Source organism: Scyliorhinus canicula, chromosome 15, assembly GCF_902713615.1.
Source record: "Scyliorhinus canicula chromosome 15, sScyCan1.1, whole genome shotgun sequence".
NCBI lineage: Eukaryota > Metazoa > Chordata > Chondrichthyes > Carcharhiniformes > Scyliorhinidae > Scyliorhinus > Scyliorhinus canicula.
In genome coordinates, this window is record NC_052160.1 from 28,565,098 (window position 1) to 28,592,186 (window position 27,089).

Consider the following 27,089-nt stretch of genomic DNA (forward strand, 5'->3'; position numbering starts at 1 on the left):
GGCTCAGGCCCGCCGGCTGATCGGTGGGTCCCGATCGCGGGCCAGACCACCATGGGGGCACCCCCCGGGGCCAGATCGCCCCGCGCCCCCCCCCCCCCCCCCCCCCCCCCCAGGACCCGCCCGCGCCGCCTGGTACCGCCGGTAAGGTAGGTGGTTTGATCATGCATGACAGCGGCGGGACTTCGGCCCATCGCGGGCCGGAGAATCGCCGGGGGGGGCGCCCTGACCGACATGGCGTAATTCCTAACCCCGCCGTATCTCTGGTGCCGGAGACTTTGTGACATGGCGGGGGCGGGATTAACGCCGGCCCCCGGCGGGGGGTCGAAGAATCCCGCCCCAGCTTTTCAATTACACCGACGGGTAGAAAAGTAAACCACAATTTGACTACTCCTAAGCTTTAGTCAGTGAGAAAAGCTGTTCAGTTGCTGTTTTAATTTGCACTGTGCAATAGGACTAGTTCTGAGTATTGAGGGGTAGTCATGGAGGTAAAAATATAGAGCACAGAAGGAGACCATTCAGTCCATCATATTTATGCTGATCAAAAAAGAGCTATCCAACCAAATCCCACATTCCACTGCCTGGTCCTGCCACATTATTGCACTTAAAGTGCGTATCCATATACTTTATAAAAGCAATTAGACCTCTAAACAAACTCCATTCTCTAGTCACTGACTCCAAACCCACCTCTCTGCCAACTGCCTGAGACTGAGCCAGTCTGCTCACAACGTTGGTGTCATATTTGACACCCAGATGACTTTCAGCCGACATAACCATACCATCACTAAGACCACCTATTTCCACCTTTGTATGTCACCTGACTCTGCCCCTACCTTAATTCATCTGCTGCTGAAACCTGCATCCACGTCTTTGTTATCTGTAGATTTGACTATTCTTATGCACTCCAGGCCAGCCTTCCATGTTCTACTCTTGGTAAATTCGAGGTCACCCAAAACTCTGTTGCCTGTGTGTTTACTCAAACCAATGTTCATCCACCCATCTACACAGACCTACACAGTCTCCGAATTAAGCAATTCCTCAATTTGAATATCCTTGTTTTGAAATCCCTTCACAGCCTCACCTCTTCCTATCTCTGTATTCTCTTTTTAAAAAACTATTTATATTGGCATTGTGGTGAATGTAACTCAGTAATTCACACTGTGACATATATATGAGACCGTACGATTGTAAGCGCGGTTGCGTTGCCCGACCACTAGGGGGAGTAGCTTTGGGAATGCTTAGGATTTTGTACAGGGCTCCACCCTTGGCTCCTCCCCCTGGACTACTGTATAAATATCCATGCCCAGAGCCAGCCGACCAGTTGATCGAGAGGTCAACGTGTAACAGGCTGGCTCTGTAGTAAGTAGATTAAAACCACTGTTCATATCTCAAAGCACGTGTCTAGTGAATTGGTGGTCTCATCAGGCATGTTCAGTTTTATATACATTGCATTTTGTGTTTGTTATTGTACAGTACACATGGGACGCGATTCTCCGAAATGGAGACAGAGTGGGCGCTGGCACTTCCGATTCTGGCCCCCATAGGGGCCGGCTGCGTAATAAAATAGGGCTGGGGCTGGAGAGGCTGGCCCACCGATCGGCGGACCCCAATCGCGGGCCAGACCCCATCAGAATCGCCTGCCGGTGTTGGACCAGAGCCGCGGGAAAAAATGGCGTGAACGGCGATTCTCCCATACGGTGCGGCATGGGGGAATCGCGCACAAGATTTTCTTGTACCTATTTACAATTTATCACTGTCTGTCTCGGTGCCCTCTCCTCTCCTCTCCCCCCACCCCCCCTCACTCGGGGGTGTGCCCTCTCTCTACTTCAGCTCTCCCCCTTCACCCCCCTTCTTTCCTGTGAGTTACCTTGTACTGGGGGGGGGGGGGGGGGGGGGGGGGGGGGGGGAGTCTTCTGCCCCTCCCCGTCCCTCTGTGTTGTTCCTTTTATTCCCTGCAGGTTCGCTCCTCTCTTCCCCTATCCCTGGGTAGTGTATTCCTGTCATTCCTCTTTTAATTTTTTTATTTTCCTCTCTGCTAGTTATTGTTGGCCTCGAACAGGTCTTGGAACAGGCCGACAAATTACCCCATGTTTTAAGGAAGCCTTCTTTCGACCCTCGGATGGTGTATTTGATCTTCTCCAAGTGGAGAAATTCCGACAGGTCTGTCAGCCAGTTTGCAGCAGTGGGTGGTGCTGCTGATCGCTAGCCGCGCAGGATTCTCCGGCATGCGATTAGGGAAGTGAAAGCTAGGACGTCAGCAGCTCTGGCTGCTCTGATACCCCGAAGATTGCCACTTTTGGGCACGGCTCCGCCCTCACCCCCAAAACCTTGGACATTGTCTTGGAGAAGGCGGTCCAGAACCCAGCATGTTTGGGGCAGGCCCAAAACATGTGGGTGTGGTTAGCCAGGCCTCTCTGGCACTGTTCACATTTGTCCTCCACCTAGAGAAAGAACTTGTTCATTTGGGTTCTGGTTAGGTGTGCTCTGTGCACCACTTTGAACTGCATGAGGCTGAGCCTTGCGCAGGAGAAGGTGGAGTTGGCCCGGTTCAGTGTTTCGCTCCAGAGTCCCCAACCCACTTCCGTCCCCAGTTCATCCTCCCATTTCCATCTGGTCTTGTTTAATGGCGTTCGGGCCTTGTCCAGCAGCTATCCATATATTTTCCCAGAGTTCCCCTTCTTTACTCATCAGGTCCTCAAATAGTGTGGTCTTGGGGGCCCTGGGGTATCCTACTGTCTCTTTGCGGAGGAAGTGTTTTATTTGCAAGTGCCTCACTTCTTGTCCTGTCAGTAATACCCAATCCTCCGTCAGTTCATTCAGTGTCGATAGTCTGTTTCCTATGTCAAAGTCCCTAACTGTCAGCCTTCCCCCGTCCAATCTCCATTTTTTAATAATAATCTTTTTATTGTCACAAGTAGGCTTACATTAACACTGCAATGAAATTACTGTGAAAAACCCCTAGTCGCCACATTCTGGCGACTGTTCAGGTACACGGAGGGAGAATTCAGAATTCTCAGCTGCTACAGGAATTGAACCCATGCTGCTGGCCTTGTTCTACATCACAAACAGGCTGTCTAGCCCACTGAACCAGCCAACCTAGCATGGCTGGTGGGAACCTGTGGTTTCCGGAGATTGGGGCCATGGGGAACATCTTCGTCAGTTCTAAGTGTTGCCTCAATTGGTTCCACGTTTTCAGTGTGGCAACTACCACTGGGCTGGATGTGTATTTTGTCAGCGGGGGGATGGGAGTGCTGCTGTGGCGAGGGCCCGGAGGGCCGTCCCTCTGCAGGAGGCCTCCTCCATCCGCACCCATTCCGAGTTGGGTTTATGTACCCATCCCCTCACTCTCTCCACTGTTGCTGCCCAGTGGTAGTACTGCAGGTTTGGTAGTGCCAGGCCACCCTTAATTTTACTCCTTTGCAGTGTTGGTTTGGGGACGCCTAGATTCTTTCCCCAATACGTGAATTCCATGATTAAGCTGTGCACATTTTGGAAGAAGGCCTTGGGGATGAAAATCAGTATGGATCTATACAGGAAGAGGAACCTCAACAGCACATTCATTTTGATCGTCTGCACTCTCCCCACCAGGGGGAGTGGGAGCGCGTCCCACCGTTGCAGATCCTTTTTGACTTCCTCCACCAGACTTGTGAGGTTCCACTTGTGACCAGTCTCTGGCTATCTGGATCCACAGGTATCGGAATCTATTTTTGGCTATTTTAAAAGGGAGCCCCTCCAGCTCTGCCCCTCCCCCGTTTTGGTTCACTGGGAATGCCTCGCTCTTGCCCAGGTTGATTTGATTTGATTTATTATTGTCACATGTATTAGTATACAGTGAAAAGTATTGTTTCTTGCATGCTGTACAAACAATGCATACCGTACATAGGGAAGGAAGGGGAGACGGCAGAATATAATGTTACAGTTATAAAAGAGTTAGAATGAAGTTTTAGAAGCGTAGAACGAGAGTAAAAGATAGAATTAGAGGGTATGCTGGGCACAGCTTGTGTGGTGAACCACTGTGTGCACCTGTATTAGGGGATATAAGGTAAGACCTGTATTACAGGTACGCCGGTAGCCCCTGCCGGCTGGCTCCACCCACAAGGAGCCGTATAAATATGTGTGTCCTCCACTGATCTGCCAATTCTCCAGCTGTAGTAGGCCACGCATCTGACTGCAATAAAGCCACAGTTGTATCAATCTGAGTCTTTTGTGCAATTGATCGTGCATCAGCTTGCAAGAAGTTGCCTCACTCCGGCGCCATCTATCTTTTGGTTGAGCTTGTAACCCGAGGAGGTTCCAAACTCTTTCAGGATCTGCTTGCTTTCAGTCCTTCCTGTGGTTTCAAGACGTATAGGAGCAGGTCATCCTCATAGAGTGAACTCTGTGCTCTCTGTCTCCCCTTTAGATGCCCTTCCAGCTTTTCACGTCCTGCAGAGCAATCACTAGAGGTTGAATTGCTAGGGAAAACAGGAACGGAGACAGTGGGACTCCCTGCCTTGTGCCTCTGAGCAGCTCGAAGTATTCGGAGCTGGAGGTGTTGGTTTGAACGCTCGCTTTGGGACAGTTGCACAGGAGTTTCAGCCAGGCGGTGAATCCTGCTCTGAGCCCAAACCATTCCAGTACCTCGAGGAAGTATTTCCATTCGACTCTGTCGAAGGCCTTTTCTGCATCCAGGGAAACAATCACCTCCAGTGTCTCTCCAGGGTGGGAACCCATCGGGACCCGGCGCCTTCTCTGCATGCTCTCTATGATTTCGCCCAGATCTATTGGCGCTTCCAGTTTCCCCCGTCTGTCCACCCCCACAACTGGCATATCCAGTCCGTCGAGGAACTGTTTCATCCCCGCGTCCCCGTCGGTGGGCTCGGAGGTGTACAGCCCTCGGTAAAAGGACTCAAATGCTCAGTTGACCTCTTTTGGTTCCGCCACCAGTCTGCCTCTGTTGTCCCTTACCCTCGTGGCTGCCTACTTTCTCGGCTGGTGAGCCAGTTGGCGGCCAGCCTTTTCTCCGTGTTCATAGAGGTCCCCCCCCAGTGTCTGGCGGAGTTAGTGCACTGTTTTCCTGGTGGATAGCAGGTTAAAGTCCATTTGTACCTTTTTCCTCTCCGCCAGCAGCTCTACGGTCAGGGCCTCGGAGTATTTTCTGTCGACCTCCAAGATGGAATCCATCAGCTGTTGCCTGGCCGCTCTCTCTTCCCCGTCTGTACGTGCCTTGTAGCCTATAATTTCCCCTCTGATCGCAGTCTTTATTGCCTCCCAGAACGTAGAAGGTTAGACTTCCCCATTCTGGTTGTTACTCATGTAGTCGCCTATGGCCTGTGATGTTTTCTGGCAGAAGGCCTTGTCGGCCAGGAGGGCCGTGTCCAGCCACCATGTGGGGCGCTGGGCACGGCCCGTCTCCAACCTCACATCCACATAATGCGGAGCGTGGTTGAAGATGATGATTGCAGAGTATTCCGTTCCGATTATTCCTGGAAGGACCGATTTCCCTACTGCAAAGAAGTCGATACGGGTGTATACTTTGTGTACTGGTGAAAAGAACGAGAATTCCTTTTCTCCCGGGTGTAGGAACCTCCGTGGGTCCACCGCCCCCATTCTTTCCATAAATGTTCCCAGTTCCTTAGTCATGCTTGCTTTTTTCCTCATTTGGGGGTCCGGTCGGTCAATCAGCGTGTCCTGTACGCAGTTAAAGTCGCCCCCTATTAGTTGGTGTGTCAATGTCCGCCATGGACTATTTGATAAATTATGTGACGTCCCAGTTGGGAGCATACACATTCACCAGAATTACTGATACCCTGTCTAGGACACCGCTCACCTTGACGTACCATCCCCCTTGGTCCGTAACAGTCCTGGACTCAGTAAATCTCGTCCTCTTGCTGATCCGCATGGCTACTTCCCTAGCCCTCGTTCCGTAGCATGAATGGTGCGTCTGTCCCACCCAGCCCTTTCTTACCAGCAGTCTGTCCTTCTCCATCAGGTGTGTCTCTTGTAGGTAGATAATGTCAGCTTTCAGGCTTCTCAAGTGGGCAAAGACTCTGGATCTTTTCACCGGGCCATTAAGTCCACTTACATTCCCTGTGACTATCCTGGTGGTGTTTTTTGTCCCCCCGTTCCTGCGGGATCAACCATACTTGCCTGTTTTGGACACACCCCTGCACCCCTGCAAAGGGTTTCCCTTTGTTAGGGGGCCATCCAAAATAGCCGCGGTCATCGTTCTCACCATGAGATCGGGCCCTGTGCACCAGGGTTTCCCTTTGTCCAGGGGGCACCCAACATGGCATCTCACATTCTTCTAAACTCCAATAAATATATCCCCAACCTGCTCAACCTTTTTCCTCATAAGACAGATCCTTCATCCCAGGAATCAGTCGAGTGAATCTTCTCTGAGCAGTCTCCTTAAGTAAGGTGACCAAAATTGTACACCGTACTTATAGGTGCAGCCTCATCAATGCACTGCACAATTGCAGCAAGACGTACTTACTTTTATACTCGTTTGCAATAAAGACCAACTTTCCTTTGGCTTCTGAGCTAACCAGCATGCTGACATTTTGTAATTAATGTACAAAGACATCTAGATCTCTCTGTACTCCAGCAGTCTGCAGTCTTTCTCCATTTCAATAATACCCTGTTTTTCCATTCTTCCTGCCAAAGTGGACAACCTCACATTTTCCCACATTATATTGCATCTGCCAAATTTTTGCCCACTCACTTAACTTCTCTTTATGGCTCCTTTGCACCTCCTTGCAACTTCCTTTCTTACCTATTTTGCAGTCAGTAAATTTGACTGCTGATACCTTTAATTCACAGTGAGGCAGAGAGAGCAAGTGAACAGTAGGCTTTATTAGTCATGAACTTGCCTAGCCAGAGTCAGTAGTACAGATGAATGCCACCCACAGGCAGCTGGCCTATATATGGCCCCGGTGAGGGAGGAGCCAGAGGCGGAGCCATACCAGGGTTACAGTGCAGTACCTGGAAGCAGTTCATATCACCACTTCCAGGTCATAGGTCACAGGTATCATGCATGCATAATGGTGAATACATCCACCACATTCACCCCCTGTTAAAAAAAATCAAGTCCAGCGGGGGTGACGTGGGGTCATTACATATTCAGTCTATCTGGAGGCCGGATCGTTCCCTTTGACCTCCGCAGGTCTGGCGGTGCGGCAAGGACAGTTGTCGTAGGTGGTGACTCCAGGGGCGTTTGTCTGGAGCTTGAGCCTCAGTCTGGGGTGTCGGAGATGGTTGGGGTGCGGGCGTAGGGAGGGGGGTAATGGGTGGGAGCAGTGTCAGTGCGGGACAATACAGGAGACCCAGGAGAGCGTATGGGGTGCTGTGGGTGGCGGCGGGCAGCGGGGAGGGACGACGCGTTGGCGGGGGAACCAGCTGGCGCTAGGTCCCGTAGGGAGACCGTATCTTGCGTCCGTCCTGGTGCGCGATGTAAGCGTACTAGGGGTTAGCGTGGAGCAGCTGGACCCTCTCGACCAGAGGGTCGGTCTTATGGCTCCTCATGTGCCTCCGGAGAAGGACTGGTCCTGGAGTTTTCAGCCAAGATGGAAGCGAGACCCCGGAGATGGACTTCCTGGGGAAGATAAACAAACGATCGTGAGGGGTCTTGTTTGTGGCCGTGCAGAGGAACAATCTGATGGAGTGGAGGGCGTCAGGGAGGACCTCCTGCCAGCTGGGGATCGGGAGATTTCTAGACCTAAGGGCCAGAAGAACGGCCTTCTGTACCGTTGCGTTCTCCCTCTCCACCTACCCGTCTCCCTGCGGGTTATAGCTCGTAGTCTTGCTCGAGGCGATGTCTTTGTTGAGCAGGTACTGACGTAGCTCATCGCTCATGAACGATGTGCCCCGGTCGCTGTGGACGTTGGCAGGGAAACCGAACAGTGTGAAGATGCTGTGCAGTGCCTTTCATAGAATTTACAGTGCAGAAGGAGGCCATTCAGCCCATCGAGTCTGCACCGGCTCTTGGAAAGAGCACCCTACCTAAGGTCAACAACTTCACCCTATCCCCATAACCCAGTAACCCCACCCTCCTAACCTTGTTGGACACTAAGGGCAATTTATCATGGCCAATCCACCTAACCTGCACATCTTTGGACTATGGGAGGAAACCGGAGCACCCGGAGGAAACCCATGCACACACGGGGAGGATGTGCAGACTCCGCACAGACAGTGACCCAAGCCGGAATCGAACCTGGGACCCTGGAGCTGTGAAGCGATTGTGCTATCCACAATGCTACCGTGCTGCCCAATTTATTACGGTGGCTGTTATGTCGGGGCAGGGGACGGAGAAGGGGAAGCGGGAGTACTCATCGATGACGGTGAAAAAGTATATATTCCGGTTGGTGGAGGGGAGGGGCCCTTTGAAGTCAATGCTTAGGCACTCAAAGGGCTGGGAGGCCTTTGCCAGGCGGACCTTGTCTGGCCGGTAGAAGTGCGGTTTGCACTCCGCGCAGACTTGGCAGTCCCTGGTCATCGCCTTGACCTCCTCGGTGGAGAAGGGCAGATTGCGGGCCTTAATGAAGTGGGTAAGCCGGGTGACCCCCGGGTGGCAGAGGTCATTGTGGATAGCCTGAAGTCGGTCATCTTGCGCGCTGGCGCATGTGCCGTGGGACAGGGCATTTGGGGGTTCGTGGAGCTTCCCAGGACGATACTTGATATCATAATTGTAGGTGGAGAGTTCGATCCTCCACCTCAAGATTTTATCATTTTTTATTTTGTCCCGTTGTGCATTGTCAAAACATGAAGGCTACCGATCGTTGGTCGGTGACGAGGGTGAACCTCCTACCGGCTAGGTAGTGCCTCCAGTGCCGCATGGCTTCCACTATGTCTTGTGCTTCCTTCTCGACCGAGGGGTGTCGAATTTCGGAAGCATGGAGGGTCCTTGAGAAGAATGCTACTGGCCTGCCAGCCCGGTTGAGTGTGGCGGCCAGTGCGACGTCTGACGCGTTGCTCTCTACCTGAAAAGGGATAGATCATCCACCGCCTGCATTGCGGTCTTGGTGATGTCGGCCTTGATGCGGCTGAAGGCCATGCGGGTCTCAGCCGTCAGGGGAAAAGTGGTTGCTTGAATAAGTGGGCAGGCTTTGTCCGCATAGTTGGGGACCTACTAGGCGTAGTAGGAAAACAGCCCCAGGCATCGTTTTAGGGCCTTGAGGCTGTGGGGAGGGGGGAGTTCTGTGAGGGGGCTCATACGGTCGGGGACGGGCCTTAGGACTCCGTTCTCTACGACATAGCCGAGTATAGCTAGTCAGGTAGTATGGAAGACGCATTTTTCTTTGTTGTATGCGAGATTGAGGGATCGGGCGGCCTGGATGAACCTCTGGAGGTTGGCGTCATGGTCCTGCTGGTCATGGCCGCAGATGGTCACATTGTCCAAGTACGGGTATGTAGCCCGCAAACCGTACTGGTCCACCATTCGGTCCATTGTTCTCTGAAAGACCGAGACTCCGTTAGTGACGCCGAAGGGGACTCCGAGGAAGTGGAAGAGCCGGCCGGCTGCCTCAAAAGCAGTGTAGTGGCACACTTCTGGGCGGATTGGGAGCTGGTGGTGGGCAGACGTCAGGTCGACCGTTGAGAACACATAATACTACGCGACCTGGTTGACCATCTCCGCTATGTGGGGGAGGGGGTACGCATCGAGTTGCGTGAATCAGTTAATTGTCTGGCTGTAGTGCACAACCATCCGATTCTTTACCCCGGTCCGGGCGACCACCATTTGTGCTCTCCCAGGGGCTGTTGCTGACCTCGATGATCCCTTCACTCAACAGTCGCTGGACCGCCGACTTGAAAAACATCATGTCTAGCAAACTGTACCGCCTACTCCTGGTGGCGATGGGCTTACAGTCAGGGGTGAGATTCGCAAAGAGTGAAGGGGCGGGGGGAGACATTGAGGGTCGTGAGGCTGTACACCGTGAGGGGGGGCAAGGGTCCACCGAACTGTAGGGTCAGGCTTCAGTGGTTACATTGAAAGTCCAATCCGAGCAGTGGGGGGGGGGGGGGGGGGCGGCGGCGCGCGCGCAGAGGTGGGGGAGGACGTAGAGCGTGAAACGAGTGTACTCTGCGCCCTGCATCGCGAGATTGGCGATACACTACCCCCAGATCAGAACCGAATGGGACCCGGAGGCAAGGGAGATTGTTTGGGAGGCTGGGTAGGTGTGGAGGGAGCAGCGCCTTACCGTGTCGGGGTGGACAAAGCTCTCTGTGCTCCCGGAGTCGAAAAGACAGGGGGTCTCGTGCCCGTTGACCCTGACGACCATCATGGAGTTCTTCAGCTGTTTCGGCTGCGACTGGTTGAGGGTGACTGCGCCCAGCTGCGGGTAGTATGTGTGGTCGATGGAGTCACAAGATGGCGGTCCCCATGAGTCGCACGTGCCGGGCTGGGGTGAAGATGGCGACCAAGATAGCCGCCCCCATCGGTCACACGTGTTGGTCGGTGCCGTGGCCGGCGGCCAAGATGGCAGCCCCCATGAGTCGCACGTGTCGGTCGGTGTTGGGGCCGAAGACCAAGATGGCGGCCTCCACGAGCCGCATGATGCCGATGACGCATCTGACAGGGGCGTTCCGGGCAGGCACGCAGCCGCATTGCGGGGTCTGTGGGGCTGCGAGTCCATGGGTCGGGCCTGGTGCGTTTTCGATTTCTGGGCCTTAGGCCGGCCCAGACAGACTCTAGCGAAGTGCCCCTTTTCCCCCACAATTGCTACACGTCACCGTGCAGGCTGGGCAGAGCTCTCAGGGGTGTTGACCCTGGCCGCAGAAGTAGCACTGTGGTTCCCCGGTCTGGGCTGGCAGATGCGCGGCACAGGCCTGCGACGTAGTCGGGTCCAACGGGGGCTGCGACGAGTGTGTCAACAAGGGGTTCGCCAGGCCCGCGGGGAACGCGCTGAGGTTCTGGTCGGCCACCTCTAGCGAGGTCGCTAGCTTTACCGTGTCCCGCAGGTCGGGGGTCGAGTTTTCCAGCAGGCGCTGCCTGATATAATTCGAGTGGACCCCCGCCACGTAGGTGCCCCGGATCTCTGAGTTCATGTGTTCCTCCGCCGTCACATTTCGATTGCTGCAGTTCCTCGCGAGTAGGGTCAGGGTTTCGAGATACACGTCCAACGATTCTCCGGCGCGTTGACGGCGAGTAGTGAGGAGGTGTATGGCGAACACCTAATTTACAGGCTTCATGAAGTGTGCCTTGAGAGTTGCAACCGCCGCCTCGTACGTGGCCGCTTTCTCGATCATTACTGAGATTCGATGGCTCACCCGAGCGTGGAGCTTGAGAGTCTCTGAGGGAGGTGTTGTGGAGGAGTCGAGATAGACCTCAAAGTATCGGAGCCAATGTTAGAATATTTCCTTGGCTTCGGATGCGCGGGCGTCGAGTTCGAGCCTCTCTGGCTTTAGAGCGGCTTCCATCGTGCTGTCTATAACTAATAAATTGATATACCTTCAATTCACAGTGAGGTAGAGAGACCAAGTGAACAGTCATGAACTTGCCTAGCCAGAGTCAGTAGTACAGATGAATGCCGCCCACAGGCGGCCGGCCTATACATGGCCCCGGTGAGGGCGGAGCCAGAGGCGGAGCCGTATCGGGGTTACAGTGCAGTACCTGGAAGCAGTTCATATCACCACTTCCAGGTCATAGGTCACAGATTACGGTATCATGCATGCATTATGGTGAATACATTCACCACAACTGCAATACAGTCGGTCCATTCATCCAAGTCATTGGGAACACCACCACCAGAAAGTTCCCCTTGCCACATGCCATCCTGACTTGGAACTATACTGCCATTGCTTCACTGTCATTGGATCAAAATTCTGGAACTTCTGCCCAACAGATATGTGGGTGTATCTACACCAGGTGAACTGTAGTGGATGACAAAGGTAGCTTAGATCCACTTTCTCAAGGCCAATTAGGGATGGACAACAAATACTGACCTTGCAAACAACATCCACAACCTATGAAAGTGCAGGAAAATGGGATTGGAATAGATAGGTGTTTGGTGGCCAGCATAGAATATACGGAGCAGAAGGAGGCCATTTGGCCCATCGAGTCTGCACTCAGTTCTACCCTTTCCCTGCAACTAAATAAACCCTCCTAACCTTGTTGGTCACTAAGGACAATTTATCATGGCCATCCACCTAACCTGCACGTCTTTGGACTGTGGGAGGAAACCGGAGCACCCGGAGGAAATCCACGCAGACACAGGGACAAAGTGCAGACAGACAGTGACCCAGCAGGGAATCGAACCTGAGACCCTTGCGCTGTGAAGACACAGTGCTATCCACTTGTGCTACCTTGCTGCCCTGCCATGAGACAAAGGGCCTCTTTCAGTGATGTAAAATTCTTTGACTCTAACATATAAAAACAAGTTAGCTAGGATGGGCCGAAGGACTTTCTGGACCATATTTATTTTAGGTAGGTTCTTGCTGCTGCAGGAAGTGATGTTCCACTAATCTGCCAAGTCTGTGAGGGTTTGCTGGCAGCCTCTGTCTCTTTGCTACTGGTATGTAGGCCTCATTAACTCATGGACAACTTGAATGCAGGGGTTTCAAATGTATCTCCTTATATGGTGTGCATGTATTTATTGAGGTCATATCCTTGGCACTGGGACAGCTCAAATGTTATGCCTTTTCAGGCAAGTGGAGATACAGATAGCAACCTACAACTTAACCAGATGGCAATCTCTTCACATAATATGTCATACTGTCACATGGTTCAATATATTGGTGCTACCCAGGATTCTCAGTCTTGGCTTCATCTTTTGAGGAAACGTTCCTATCTTGTGTGCCGTCAGAAGGTAAATACAGCGGAACAAAATCTGGAAATTGCTATGGGGCTATTTTTCTATTGATATTCTGTTAAATTCTAAATGTGGCTACTGATAATTTGCAGTATTTTGTGAGCACGATTTAACGGGAAAAACAGTTCCATTTTGGGCAGGTTTAGTGGGGCGTTTCTCGGCACCTGCAGCGCAGAGAACGATCCCACTATCAAACCGGACTTTGTTTTCTTTTGGCCTCGGTGAGGAACGCCCTGCTGGTGCGGCACTTACATGATTTCCTGCACTATCAAGCTCAGTAGAGGGAGAGATTGGGGCACCATTTTTAAATGGCGCCCCATCTCCTGACCCTCACACCCAATGCTCCAATTTACCTGTTTAAGGGGTCCTCGAGCTCCCTTCACCCCAGCTCATAAAGACATGACATCCCCGGACTGGATCACTGGCAGTGTCAACCTGGCACCCGGACACCTTGGCACTGTCAGTGCCCATGCCAACCTGGCACTGCCATCTGGGCACATTGGCAATGCCAGGGTGGCACTGTCAAGAAGCTTGCATGACAGAGCCAAGGTGCCTGGGTGCCAGTGGGAGTACCACAGTACTCACCCTGCCCAGAGCCTGACCACCCCAGGGCCTCTGATGGCCTGGTCCATACTTGTGTGGATCAGTGCTAAACCACGCCATAGCCAGGTCTCCCAGGAGCTGGCGTTTTTTCCTGCTCCTTGAGAGAATCCGCTGCAGACATATTTAAGGGATCTGTTAAATATGCAAATCTGGATCCCACCCTGTGAGGGCAAGATCCAGATCGCTAACATCAAGATCTCTGTCGCAAGATTTACCAGCCTCTACAAGTCCCTAATCAAGCGCGACGAGTCTGTTCAACTGGGCACACCACAGGGAGGTATCAAACAACTCCCACAAAGGTTCAAGTCTGCAGCCTTTAACATCCAGATTTTGGGATATCTGGGGATGATACATTCTCTGGAATCACCATTGTTAAAGTTGGTATAGAAAGACTGGATGTTGCTACCTAAACCTAGAGGGTAGGAGCCCAATCAGAAAACTTTTCTTGCGCTCTGTTTGGTCATAATTGATGAGATCGATGGGCGAAATTCTGATGCTGAAGAGGCTGCCCTTGAAAAGCTTCTATCGAAGGACCATGTGGAAAACTGGAAGTGAAACAAACTTTGGGGGAAATATAGAATAGTCAAAAATCAGTCTCTACTGCCAAAGGAGAATGAGATTCAGAGGCTATGCTGGCTCTTCTACGACACAGATGGAATCATAGATTTCACAAGCTCCCTACGGTGTGATGCCCAGAAGTCAAACCAGTGTTTTATCAAGGTTCGTCATAATTTCCCTACTTTTGAGCACTTGTCTCCTTTTCTAAAACCCATGATTCCACTGGCCTTTTTAGCCTTTCTCAACCTGCCCTGCCACCTTCAACAATGTGTACACATATCATCTAGGTCTCTGTTTCTGTCCCCCGCCCCTCTTCGAACTGTATCCTTTATATTGTTTTCCTTGTTCTTCCTACCAAAATGCAGCTCTTCATGTCATTTATTGCATGTTCACCAGTCTATGAATATCCTCCTCACAGTTCACAACCTTTCCAAGTTTTACATCATCAGAAAATTGTAGGCTATTAATGTAGATCAAGAATAGAAGTGGTCCTAACATTCACATCCCCCCAGTACTTTCCACCTGCGGGAAAAAGACAACAAATCTCCATTTCTTTGTACTCAAGCTGCTACTATCCCTGTTTTTGCGTGAGTTCCAACTTTGCCAACACGCTTGTTATGTAGCACTTAATCAAATGTCTTTTGAAAGTATAGACCAATCACATTAACCTCATCATACCTCTCCGTTACTTCATTAAAAAAAAATCAATACATTAGTTAGACATAATTTGCGTTTAACAAACCAGCTTTCCTTAATTAATCCACGTTTGTCCAATAACTATTAATTTCGTCCAGGACTCTCGTTTCTAAAAGCTTTCCCAACTCCGAAGTTAAACTCACTGGTCTGTTGGGACATCTCAGCGTAAAACATGCCGATGGTGGGGGAGGAAGGATACCAAATCCATCACTACAGATTGACAATTATATTGAGGTAACTTCTCTGTTATTATCTGCCCCGAGCCGGCAATCCTCCTCATATTCCTGTCTGGCGGGAAAGCAGGCATTGGTGCGGCAGAGCGCCTGCGCAACATTTGAATCTGCAGCTCGCGAGACCTTCCGTTAGCCGGAGGGGCGGGGCCGTTACAGCGGGCAACGTCATTGGCCTGCGGACCTTTACCTGACCCGCCTCTGCTGTCATTCGGTTGGTTGCGTCTTTTGAGTTAGCCGCTGCTCTATTGGTTGGGAGTAGTCGTATGCTGTGATTGGTGAAGAGCGGGGCACGCTGTGTGTGTATTTGGTAATTGATTGGGCGAAAGGGCTGGACAGGTGGGCGGGCTAGAGGCGAGCACGTGCGGCATTAGAGGCGAGCGCGTGCGGGGCAGCAGGGGTTTGTGGCTGGAGCCGAGTGGGCGGTGGAAAGTCGATGACTGGAGGAGGAGTGAGTACAGCCGGTGGCTGCTTGCTGCTCCTATACCGCAGGCATGGACGAGGTGTGGATGGTCTCTCTGTGCCTGACTTTCTTCGCATTCGTAGTCGCCTTCCTGTCGTTGAAGAAGTCCGATGGCACGCGCGAGAGCTCGGCTAAGGGCAAGGAGCAGAGGAGCCCCGAACCCGTGACTTCCTCGCCCCAGCCGGCTGCCCGCTACATGGAGCTGACCCTGGAAGACATCGAGAAATCGCTGGAGCGATTGGGAGCGGTGCTGGGCATGGAGTCGCCCGGCGTCAAGGCACCGGCCTCCGACTCTGACTCCCACTCGCTCTCCGGCACCGAGGAGCAGCCGTACCAACGCGGGGGGATGGGTGCAGCATCCCGGGGGTGGGCAGAACGTAGAGGTGGTGAGGCCTGGAGTCACCCCGAAAGACAGGTACTGGACCTGCCACAGGCAGTGACACGGGGTGGGGGTTTCTTCTTGAGGTCTGGGATAGAATTCCCTTTGGTATAAAATTCCCTATGGTATAGAATTCCCAATGGTTTTATTCACAGGATCTGGGATGGAATTTCCTATGGTTTTATTCACGGGATCTGGGATGGAATTCCCAATGGTTTTATTCACGGGATTTGGGATGGAATTTCCAATGGTTTTATTCACGGGATCTGGGATGGAATTTCCTATGGTTTTATTCACAGGATCTGGGATGAAATGAAAAATGAAATGGAAATTGCTGATTGTTACAAGTAGGCTTCAAATGGAGTTACTGTGAAAAGCCCCACAGTTGTCACATTCCGGCACCGGTTCGGGGAGGCTGGTACGGGAATTCTCTATGGTTTTATTCACGGGATCTGGGGTGGATTCCCCTATGGTTTTATTCACGGGATCTGGGACGGGATTTCCCTATGGTTTTATTCACGGGATCTGGGATGGAATTCCCAATTGTTTTATTCACGGGATCTGGGATGGAATTCCCTATGGTTTTATTCACAGGATCTGGGATGGAATTTCCTGTGTTTGCGCCGTGGGGTTTGGGGTGGAATTCCCTGTATGTTTGCACAGTGGGGTCTGAAATAAAATTCCCTGTTTCCCTGTGTGTATGCTCTACATAGTACATAGAACATACAGTGCAGAAGGGGGCCATTCAGCCCATAGAGTCTGCACCGACCCACTTCAGCCCTCACTTCCACCCTATCCCCGTAAACCAATAACCAACCCCCTCCTAACCTTTTTGGTCACTAAGGGCAATTTATCATGGCTAATCCACCTAACCTGCACGTCTTTGGACTGTGGGAGGAAACTGGAGCACCCGGAGGAAACCCACGCAGACAAGGGGAGAAAGTGCAGACTCCGCACAGACAGTGACCCAGCGGGGAATCGAACCTGGGACCCTGGCACTGTGAAGCCACAGTGCTATCCACTTGTGCTGCCCATAAACCTCTGACCTCTGTGGGGTCTGAGGTGGAATTCCCTGTGGGTTTCGGGATTAGCGAATTCTGTTCATTGTTTTGGTAAAATGTGTAAATTGTTAGATTTATTATGGATCTGGGGTCAGATGGAATCAATGGGCTGGTGATTTTGGAGTTTGGCTGGAATGATATTTGCTCCATTATTATTTGCAAAGTTCATTCCTTTAGTAAAAATAGAATTTGACATCAGTGTTCAGTGGTAATGGGACACCAGTACTAGAATTTCATTAGTGTTAAAACACATGAATAGTCTATGAAATGTGTTGTCCATTATGACATAATACAAGATGAATAGTTTTATAGTTTTTGTCTTAAATTGTTGAGCTCTCAACAAATGGCCATTGGGCAGTTTCACTAAACTGTTATTTGATTTTACCTTTCTTTTCTTTTGCTCTTTCTGCATGAATTTGAGCAATTGCTGTTACTTGAGAATTGAGTTAATGTCAGTAAATATTTAATAATCATGGTTTGGTACATTGCCTGCACTGTATGATTTGATTCAGGTAAGTTTTCCGTACCTGATTGCGCATGCCCAGTTTTAAATTAAAGTGAGTGAAAATTTCAAGTAAATTCTGTGCGATAGGGTGGCAGAAAATGAAGTACATTTTACAATTTATTTCTTGATCTTTTTCTTTAGTCACTAAAGTGGTTCACCAACTATAAAACTACTTTCTAATATTGCTTTGCATCGCCTGTGTTGCCACTCTGCCCTTTTCTATTAAGCCACACTTGACATTTAAAAAAAACATCTCACTGACTCACAGTAATTATACACTATAAATAATCACTCCAGACCTCTTCAACCCATGCAAAGTTATGCAGGCAATTTTCTTTGAAGCACTTTACACAAATTTTGCAAACCAAGTTGCTGACTAAGCTTCTAAAGGGACTACTCTATCAAATGTGCAGGATTACAAGGAAAAGGCACAGAATTACATTTGATATGCTCATTCTGTGATCTTCATGATAGTGACTCCTAAAACAAAGGTTTCCTTAAACTTGCATCTTAAAAGTTAAACCGAATATTTAGCATGTAAACTGAACATTACATGCCTTCCCCCCCCCCCCCCCCCCCCCCCCCCCCCAAAAAAAACTATTGGGATGCATGGCTGAACATGTATGATCTTCCACTGTCCAGTGGTGCAATGGCTAGCACTGCTGCCTCACAATGCTGAGGACCTGGGTTCGATCGCGGCGCTGGTCACTGTCCGTGTGGAGTTTGTACATTCTCCCCGTGTCTGCGTGGGTTTCATCTCACAACCCAAAAAGATGTGCAGGATAGGTGAGTTGGTCGTGCTGCCCCTTAATTGGAAAAAAAAAATTGGATACTCTAAATTTATTTTTTAAAATTCTGTAATGGGCTGTGACAGGCCAGCATTTTTAAGAGTCATGTCTGCCTGACGTGAGGTGGGCTGTTTCTGACCAATGAGAGAAAATAACAGCAGAAAATGCTTGATAAACTCAGTTTATCTAGCAACATCTGTGGAGGGAGAAACAGAATTAACGTCTCGTTTAAACCTACATTGTATTAGATACCTCTCCTACACCTTGGAATACGAACTCCCCAGGTGATTAGGGGGCAGAGCTTCCTCCCAATTGGAGGATCCCCCACAGGATATAAACCTCAGCCTGGGAACAGGTCGGGGAAGAGGACCCTGAGGGGGGAGTGGAGAATGAGAGAGTTGTATTAAGGTGTTGCGGAAGTCGTAAAAAACGTTTGAAAAATGTCACAGTCGTGACTTGTAACAATGGGTGTATAAAAAATGTAATGCCAACCTCCATGAAAGCTAAGATAGTGGCATACATTATTGCATTGGCTTTACATTTCAACAGTTTTCAAACTGACCTCACATTTTTACAGCGGGATATAAACATCAGTGAAAATAGAATTTTGAACATTGCCAGAGCAATGGGTTTAAAGATTGCAAAGAAAAAGGTGGATACGTCACGTGGTACTGCAGAGGACCATAAAATAGTGACACTATCACTACCGTTTGCTGTGCGAAGTAAACCTCAAGGTCGCAAAAGAAAGAAAATGTAAAACATTGTATCCAGTCTGGCTACGTGTGGAGTCTTTACCTTTGGCCACAACACTGGCGACAAGCATTAAGTGGAGCTGCCACAACCAGAGGACTCTGCGCCTTAAGCCTGCCTCCGCAGAGCTTGGAGAGGCCTCTGCCACAGGTAAACAGATTGTGCTCTCAGTAAGCTTAAAACCTTTACTACCAATATTGACAACTGGGCCAGTCATGTTGAAAGGGTACAACTGTTTTATTGAACTAATGCCATCGCGAACAGCGAGTAACAGACAATGACTTTGCTGACCAGCGGCCCATCTTGAGCCTTGCTTACGAGGACAAGCCTGATGAACTAGCATTTGATACGTTGGTTGATTTGGTCAGCCATCACCTGAATCCGCAGCCCCTGTAAGTCCACTGGTACCGTTTCATCCGGCTTTGCAGGTCTTGATGGAGTCAAACGGAGTATTTGGCATGCCTGCGGAGTCTCGCTGACCCCTGCGAGTTCAGAGCCTCCCTGACTGAATCCCTGAGAGACTGCTTTGTTTGTGGACTGTGGGACCGGGAAACGCAGCGGTAGCTGATTATGGAGAATGTACAACCCAGGAATTCTCATGCCCACCCGGTGGCGTACGCACTTTGACCCAACGTCGACCATGAGTTGGACTGATTGGAGCAATTGGGCATTATCCGCAACTTCCATTTCGCAGATTGGGCAGTGCCAGTGGTCCCAGTACTGATACCCAAAGGGTCGGTGGGACTATGTGACGACTGTAAGATTCCAATCAACCAAGTTTCCCGCCTCAACCATTACCCGGTCCCTTGGATCGAAGAAGACCTTTTTGCCGGGCTCACCGGGGGAAAGACATTCACACAGCTGGACACAAAGACAGACATGAAGGGTGGAATTTTCTACTTTTGAAATTATGTGTGGCGAGTAGCACAGTAGTTGGCACAGTTGCTTCGCAGCTCTGGGGTCCCGAGTTCGATTCCCGGCTTGGGTCACTGTGTCTGCGTGGGTTTCCTCCGGGTGCTCCGGTTTCCTCCCACAGTCAAGGGATGTGCAGGTTAGGTGGATTGGCTATGATAAATTGCCCTTTGTGTCCAAAAAAGGTTAGATGTGGTCACGGGAATAGGGTGGAGGTATGGGGTTAGGTGGGTTGCTCTTTCAAGGGCTGGTGATGGCTCGATGGGCCGAATTGTCTCCTGCACTGTAAATTCTATGATACCTACAACTGACGCTAGCCCCAGGGTCGCGACGTATATAACAATCAACACCCATCGGGGTATATACGAATATACCCGTTTGGAGTCTCCTCAGCCTGCGCGATCTTCCAATGTGTCATGGAGAACATACTACGCAGGTTACCACATTTGGCCATTTATCCAGACGGCATCCTTAAACCGCTCAAGAAAGGACTCCTGTTACGGCCCAAAGATCCGCACCTTCGAGACGGGCGACGCAGTCTACATCCGGAATTTTGGGGCAGGACCCACATGGATCCCTGGCGCGTCGTCCACATAACAGGCCTGGTGTCCTGCATGGTCTGGGCCCAGGAAAATTAAACACTCTGCCACCCAGGACCACATGCTTCGGACCAGGAGCCGCCGGAGCAATATCGAGACATCCCCACTCTGGATCCGGACGGCATCCCGCATGTGCTGCCTTTGGGGATTTCCAAAGTCCCACCAAGGCCGGATCCCCCCTTGCTGTACCTGCCGGCCTACTGAAGTCAGGAAGACGAGGTGACCGTTGCAATGGCAAGTTCGTCCAACGATAGATCCGACATGGGCATTGGGCCGCCAACTGACCATGTACCGCCGGTGATAGCACCGACAGCCTCGCTGGCCGAGCAGCTCCAACTTTGCCGCTCTTCAAGAAAACAACGTTCTCTGGGGTGCTAGACGCCTTCTGGGCCGGATTTGCAGGCTCTGGACCCCTGACCACTGTCCACGTAATCCAGGGATTCGCTGCCGAAAGATATGGACATTTCTCCTGACTTGGGGGGGGGGGGGGGGTTGTTACGGCCCTCAAAGGGGTTTGAACCTACATTGTATTAGATTCCTGTCCTATCCTTCACCTTGGAATACAAATTCCCCAGGTGATTAGGCCAAAGTTTCCTCCCAATTGGAGGATTCCCCACAGCTTATAAATCACGGCCTGGGAGCAGGTCGGGGAAGAGGACCCTGAGCCGGGGGTGGAGATTGAGAGACTATTGTATTGAGGAGTAGTAATTAATGCTAGTTGTATCCTGCCTGTCAGGCTACGTGTGAAGTCCTTACCTTCGGTCACAACAAGTCACAAGTCCATATGACTCTTCGGACCTGAGAAATGTGATGGGTTTTATACTGTATTCTAGGTTGACAGGGTGACCCAGTCGCTAACACTGCTGCCTCATGGTGCCGAGGACCCTGGTTCAATCCCGGCCCCGGGTTACTGTCCATGTGGAGGTTGCACACACTCCCAGTTTCTGGGTGGGTTCCATCCCCCAGCCCAAAGATGTGCAGGGTAGATGGATTGAACACGTCAAATTGCCCCTTAATTGGAAAAAGAAAATTTATACTTTATAAAGTGGAGGTGGAGCAAACACCAGGAGGGAAATGGAATGACATAAAGGTGACACCCAGTCAGAGAGAAAAGCAGTACTTCTTCAAGGGAGGCAATCCTGGAAGAGAAATGGCTGTAAATTAAACACTAAAATAAAAACAAAATATTGCAGATGCTGGAAGTTTAAAATAAAAACAGAAAATGCTGGATAAATGAAGGAGGTTGACAGTATCTGCAGAATGAAACCGAGTTTATGTCTTGAGTCCATATGATACTTCTTTAGAGTTGAAGAGGAGAAATGTGATGGATTATATAATGCATAAGAGGGGTGGAGCAAACACGAAGAGAGGCATGGACAGCAAAGAAAGTGAACATGGTAAAAGCGACTAATGGAAATCCCTTTGTAGAGAAGGGCAGTATTTAGTGTAAGGTAGTGAGAGACAATGGCCCCTCGCTGTCAGAGGCAACCGTCAGCACCCATTCTCTACGTCAGTTGAGTTGGACTTTTCACTCTTAACCTCTGTTTCCCATGTTTTGTTAATGCTCTGATGCAGTGAAACGGGAATGTTCTCGTTCAAGCCTGGGCAAAATCTATGGAGATCGTGGACTGACCAATCATTAGGGATCCTCTCTTGGTCTTGCCAGTTGTGCCCAAAGAAATGCAAAGCACCAAGTTTGGCACAGGCTTGGTTGCATGAGTTGCTGGAAAGATGACCTATTTAGACTTCTGTGCTTTGGCTCCATTCTAGATTCTTTGTTAAGAGTTTATTACCTTTACCCGTATGCAAAATTAGAGGCCAGAAATATAATATATTTTCTAGCAAATCCAACAAGTGAAAAAAACAATCTTGATTTAGAACTTGGAATTCGCTACCAGAGGAAATGAGGCAACTAGCTTACTTAGATGCCTTCAGGAAGGAACTAGACAGGTACATGAGATTAATGGAGGTTCAAAGACATTCCACCAAGTAAGATAGGTGGAATGGGAAGAGTGTTGTTTGGGATATCTAACACTGACTAGTTGAGCTGAAGAGCCTGCTTATTTGTTGTATACTGTTATTTAATGTCATTAGTTTGAAGTCTTTGTGCAGCCAAATCCTGGAAAACCAATGCCCCTGACGAGGATGGCCTACGTTATGTTGAAGGTAAACATGTAGGGCATAAAACATATTTTCTTCAGTTTTCTTAAGTCATCAATGCTCGTGGTTAACTCAGACATCTATACTTTAGGGAATACAACAATCTCTGCTGGACCTCAACATTCGGCATCAGCCATAAGGTTTGTTCAGAGTGTTTCTGGCCAAGTTCCATGCTCCGTTTTCCATGTCCCCCCCCCCCCCCCCCCCCCCCCCCCCCCTCCCCTCTTATTGCCCCCTCCCCTCTTATTGGCACAAGTGTAGATATTGCTGGTTTTAACTTTACTTGCAAAAAATAAATAAAACCACCAGGAGGTTTCCCTCAAAGTCACTCACCACCCTGACTTGGAAATATTTTGCCGTTCCTTCACTGTCACTGAGTCAAATTCCTGGAATTCCCTCCCTGACAGCACCATGGGTGTACTTGCACCTCGGGGACTGCAGCGGTCAAGAAGGCAACTCACCACAACTTTCTGAAGGGTAACTAAGGATGGGCAATAAATGCTGGCCTAACTAGCTACACCCAAATTCTGTTTAAAAAATTTTTTTTTAATTGGAATCCAAAAATTCTGTTACATGTGTTCTTTCTGCTATTAATCTGATTCATTCTTTATCACACCTCATGAACTGTAGACTGTCTTACCACTCAGCCTTTCCTTTCTTCATCCTACAATTTTAGATTTGAAAATCCAAGTTTAGTGTCAATTGGTCGACATTTTCTGATTTGCCTTGCATTTTGTTACTGACTTCAACTTTGGTATGGTTCACTCCATGGGTGGAATATTACGTTGGCAGGATTTTATGGTCTTGCCGAAGCTAATGGAATTTTGAACGGGTTGCCACATTTTATGGCCTAGCCTCTGCTGCAACAGGATCATAAAATTCCACCCTATCTAGGTGGTGTAGTGGTTAACACTTCTCCCTCACAGCGCCAAGAACCCGGGTTCGATCCCGGCCCCGGGTCACTGTCCGTGTGGAGTTTGCATATTCTCCCTGTGTCTGCATGGATCTCACCCCCACCACCCAGAGATGCGCAGTGTAGGTGGATTGCCCCTTAATTGGAAAAAACTGAATTGGGAACTTTAAATTTATTTATTTTTAAAAATCCATCCCAAGTCTCAGTCTTTTGCTGACGTTTTATGATAGAATGTGAAAAATTGTAAAATTTCCACGGCAGTCATAGTCAAACAAAATTTGCACAGAACCAAATAATGTAACTGGATAAAAGCAAATTACTGCGCATGCTGGAATCTGAAACCAAAGAGAAAATGCTGGAAAATCTCAGCAGGTCTGGCAGCATCTGTAGGGAGAGAAATGTTAGCTCTTTTCTCTCCCTACAGATGCTGCCAGAGCTGCTGAGATTTTCCAGCATTTTCTCTTTGGTTTCAAATAATATAACTGCTATGCAATCACTTCTAACTACATGTTGCATTTAAAGCTTTTCTTTATTTTCAAAAATGAATATGAAAACTGAAAGTATATGGTGGAGTTCAGAGTCTCCGTTTGGCATCTGTGAATGTTAAAACTGGACTATGCAATGCTAAATTTAAGAGATGCCATTCGTTTGGAGTGTTAAAACTGTAAAATAATGAAGGGCTTTTGATATACTACAGACCATAACGGCAAAGTTGGCCACTTTGAAACTTCTCCTTTATTCTTGGCATGTGGACATTTCCTTTGAACTTGGGGCTTGCCATGCCATTTCAGAGGGCATTCAATAGTCACCCACATTGCTGTGTTTCTGGAGCCACTGTAGGCCAGACCAGGAAAAGGTGACAGATTTCCTTCTCTAAAGGACATCACTGAAACAGATGGGTTTTTACAACATGGTCACCTTACTGAGACTAGCTTTATACTTTAGATTTATAAACTGAATTCAAACTCCACCATGTGTTGTGGTGGGATTTGAACTCGCGTCCCCAGGCCTGGGAAATGCAACGTTTGTGAATTACAATAATATAATAATATATATATTATACACACATGTATGCATTATCGCATTATTAGTGTCACAAGTAGGCTTACATTAACACTGCAATGAGGTTACTGTGAAAATCCTTTAGTCGCCACACTCCGGCACCTGTTTGGGTACACGGAGGGAGAATACAGAATGTCAAATTCATCTAACAAGCACGTGGGAGGAAACCGGAGCATCCGGAGGAAACCCACACAGACACGGGGAGAACGTGCAGACGACACACAGACGACGACCCAAGCTGGGAATCAAACCCGGGTCCCTGGAGGTGTGAGGCAACAGTGCTAACCACTGCTACCCATGATGTCAGAAGTAGGTGTGCACATGTGGTCTGGCTTTGTGTAGAAAATGTGTGCATGATACCTTAGTCTCTTAGGTACTCCACTGCCTCTAGCATTTTGCCATTTAGAAAGTATTGTTCTATCCTTTTTAGTTCTAAAGTAGATAACCTCACTTATCTCCTTCTGCGCTATAACTATTCTGGGACTCGTATTGAAATCTGTTTGCCACAGTTTCACCTCTTCACCTTGGCTATTAACAACACTGCCTATCTTTGTGACATCAACATATGTGGATGTGTAACTTACTATCCCACCCAAGTAGTCATAAATAGTTGAGACCCGAACATGACCCCTGTGAGATGTCAGTAGTCACATCCTGCCAAATAAGTGTTTGCCCATTATCCCTATTGCATCCTGCTGTTCAACTAATCTGAACTTTATCAAATGCCGTCTGAAAGTCCATATAAATAACATTGATAGAGTTCCCCTATCCATTATTTTACCACCCTCTTCAAAACATTCAATCAGATTTGTCAAGCTTGACCTGACCATTACAAATCCATGTTGTTTTAATTATAGATTAATTATAACTGTGTCCATAGACATGAGTAATTTTATAAGGATATAAGACATGGTAACCGGTTGACCTTGCGGCCCCTTGATCCTGCTTCACCATTCAGTATGATCATAGCTGATCATCGACCACTTTCCTGCCCAGTACCCTTACCTCTTTGTTTCCTTGGAGACCAAAGATCTGTCCATCTATTAAATTTATGGAGCAGCCACAACCTTCTGGAATCGAGAATTCCAAAGATTAATAACCCTTTATCACAGAATCATTACAGTGCAGAAATTTGAGGGGTGAAATTTCTTTTCTCAGTCTCAAATGGTTATTTCCTCTTGAGGCTGTGCCCCAGTGTTCTAGATGCCACAGATATGGAAACTACCTCTGTGTCTACCCTGTCAAGTCTCTTGAGAATCTTGTATGTTTCAATGAGATTAACTCTCGTTTTTCTAAATTCCAGAGAGTAATAGGCCCAATTTACTCAACCTTTCAGCATAGGCCAGGAAGTGATCTAGTGAATCTTTGCTGTGCTACCTCCACTGCAGGTATATCCTTCTTTTAATATTGAGACCACCATACCCCAGGTGAGGTCTCACCAAAGCCCCATACAATTTAAGTAAGACTTATTTGTTCTCATACTCCAATCCCATTGCAACAAAGGCCAAAAAGGCTTTTTTGCCTGCCTCATTGTTGTACCTCAGTGCCAACCTTGTACTCCTTGCTCTTGGGGCCTTGGGGCTCATTCGTCAATATTTACAAGTTTCACAGGTTTTATAAAATATTCTGTTTTTCTGATCTTATGACCAAAATGAATACCGTAGTTTCCGGACTATAAGCCGCGACTTATTTCACACGTTTCGAACCTCGCGGCTTATACAACGACGCGGCTTATTTATGGATTTTTCCCGCTTTCTTTTCACTAAACCAATGAAATTGCGTAACGGGTCAAGGTAAAACAATGTAACTTTTTAGTTTACTGTTTAGATTAAATCGAGCGCGCTCAAACATCCCATCATTCTGATTACGGTAGTCATTTTGTCACCCTCATCATGGCAAAGACACGGAGAAATGCATATGATGCAGCTTTCAAGTTGAAGGCGATCGATCTGGCTGTTGGGAAAGGAAATAGAGCTGCTGCACTAGAGCTTGGTCTTAATGAGTCGATGATAAGACGTTGGAAACAGCAGCGTGAGGAATTGACTCAGTGCAAAAAGACAACTAAAGCTTTCAGAGGGAAGAAAAGCAGATGGTTCGAACTAGAAAATGAGCTCGAAGACTGGGTCAACGTGCAGAGAGCAGATGGCCGAGGTGTTTCAACTGTACAGATCCGACTGAAAGCCAAAACAATCGCCACCGCAATGAAGTTTGAGAATTTTAGAGGTGGACCATCGTGGTGTCTCAGATTTATGAGACGTAAAGGCCTGTCCATCAGGGTACGGACGAGTTTGTGTCAGCAGCTCCCTCCCGACTACGAGGAAAAAATTTCAAACTTCCGCAAATTCACTGATGCAAAGATAGCAGAGCATTCCATTGCCCCGCACAATATCATAAATATGGATGAGGTTCCTCTGACATTTGACCTGCCTCTCACTCGGACTGTCAACAGGAAAGTTGAATCATCCGTCATGCTGAAAACAACTGGGCATGAAAAAACGCACTTCACCTGTGTTCTGAGTTGCACGGCATCGGGAGAAAAGCTTCCACCGATGGTGATTTTTAAACGCACGACGATACCAAAAGAAAAATTCCCTACAGGAATTGTTGTGAAAGTCAACAAGAAAGGAT

General features: G+C 49.0%; 1 protein-coding gene and 1 long non-coding RNA gene across 5 annotated transcripts in view; one reads left to right on the forward strand and one right to left on the reverse strand.

Annotated features, from left to right (window-relative positions):
- LOC119978557 overlaps window positions 1–14,927 on the reverse strand; it is a 120,500-nt gene extending 105,573 nt beyond the window's left edge. Inside the window, exon 1 of the long non-coding RNA XR_005463487.1 lies at window positions 14,783–14,927. This is a non-coding gene — a long non-coding RNA (uncharacterized LOC119978557). The remainder of the gene's footprint in view (window positions 1–14,782) is intronic.
- Window positions 12,643–27,089, forward strand: part of LOC119978556 — a 90,795-nt gene continuing 76,348 nt past the window's right edge. For 2 of the 4 annotated variants that reach the window (XM_038820286.1, XM_038820287.1), the window contains exon 1: window positions 15,216–15,747. In XM_038820286.1, coding sequence (XP_038676214.1) covers window positions 15,364–15,747 — 384 coding nt within the window. In that variant the 5' untranslated portion in view covers window positions 15,216–15,363. Of the gene's footprint in view, window positions 12,780–15,215; window positions 15,748–24,734; window positions 24,771–27,089 lie in introns of those variants that run through there. The other 2 variants (XM_038820288.1, XM_038820289.1) reach the window with 2 other exon arrangements.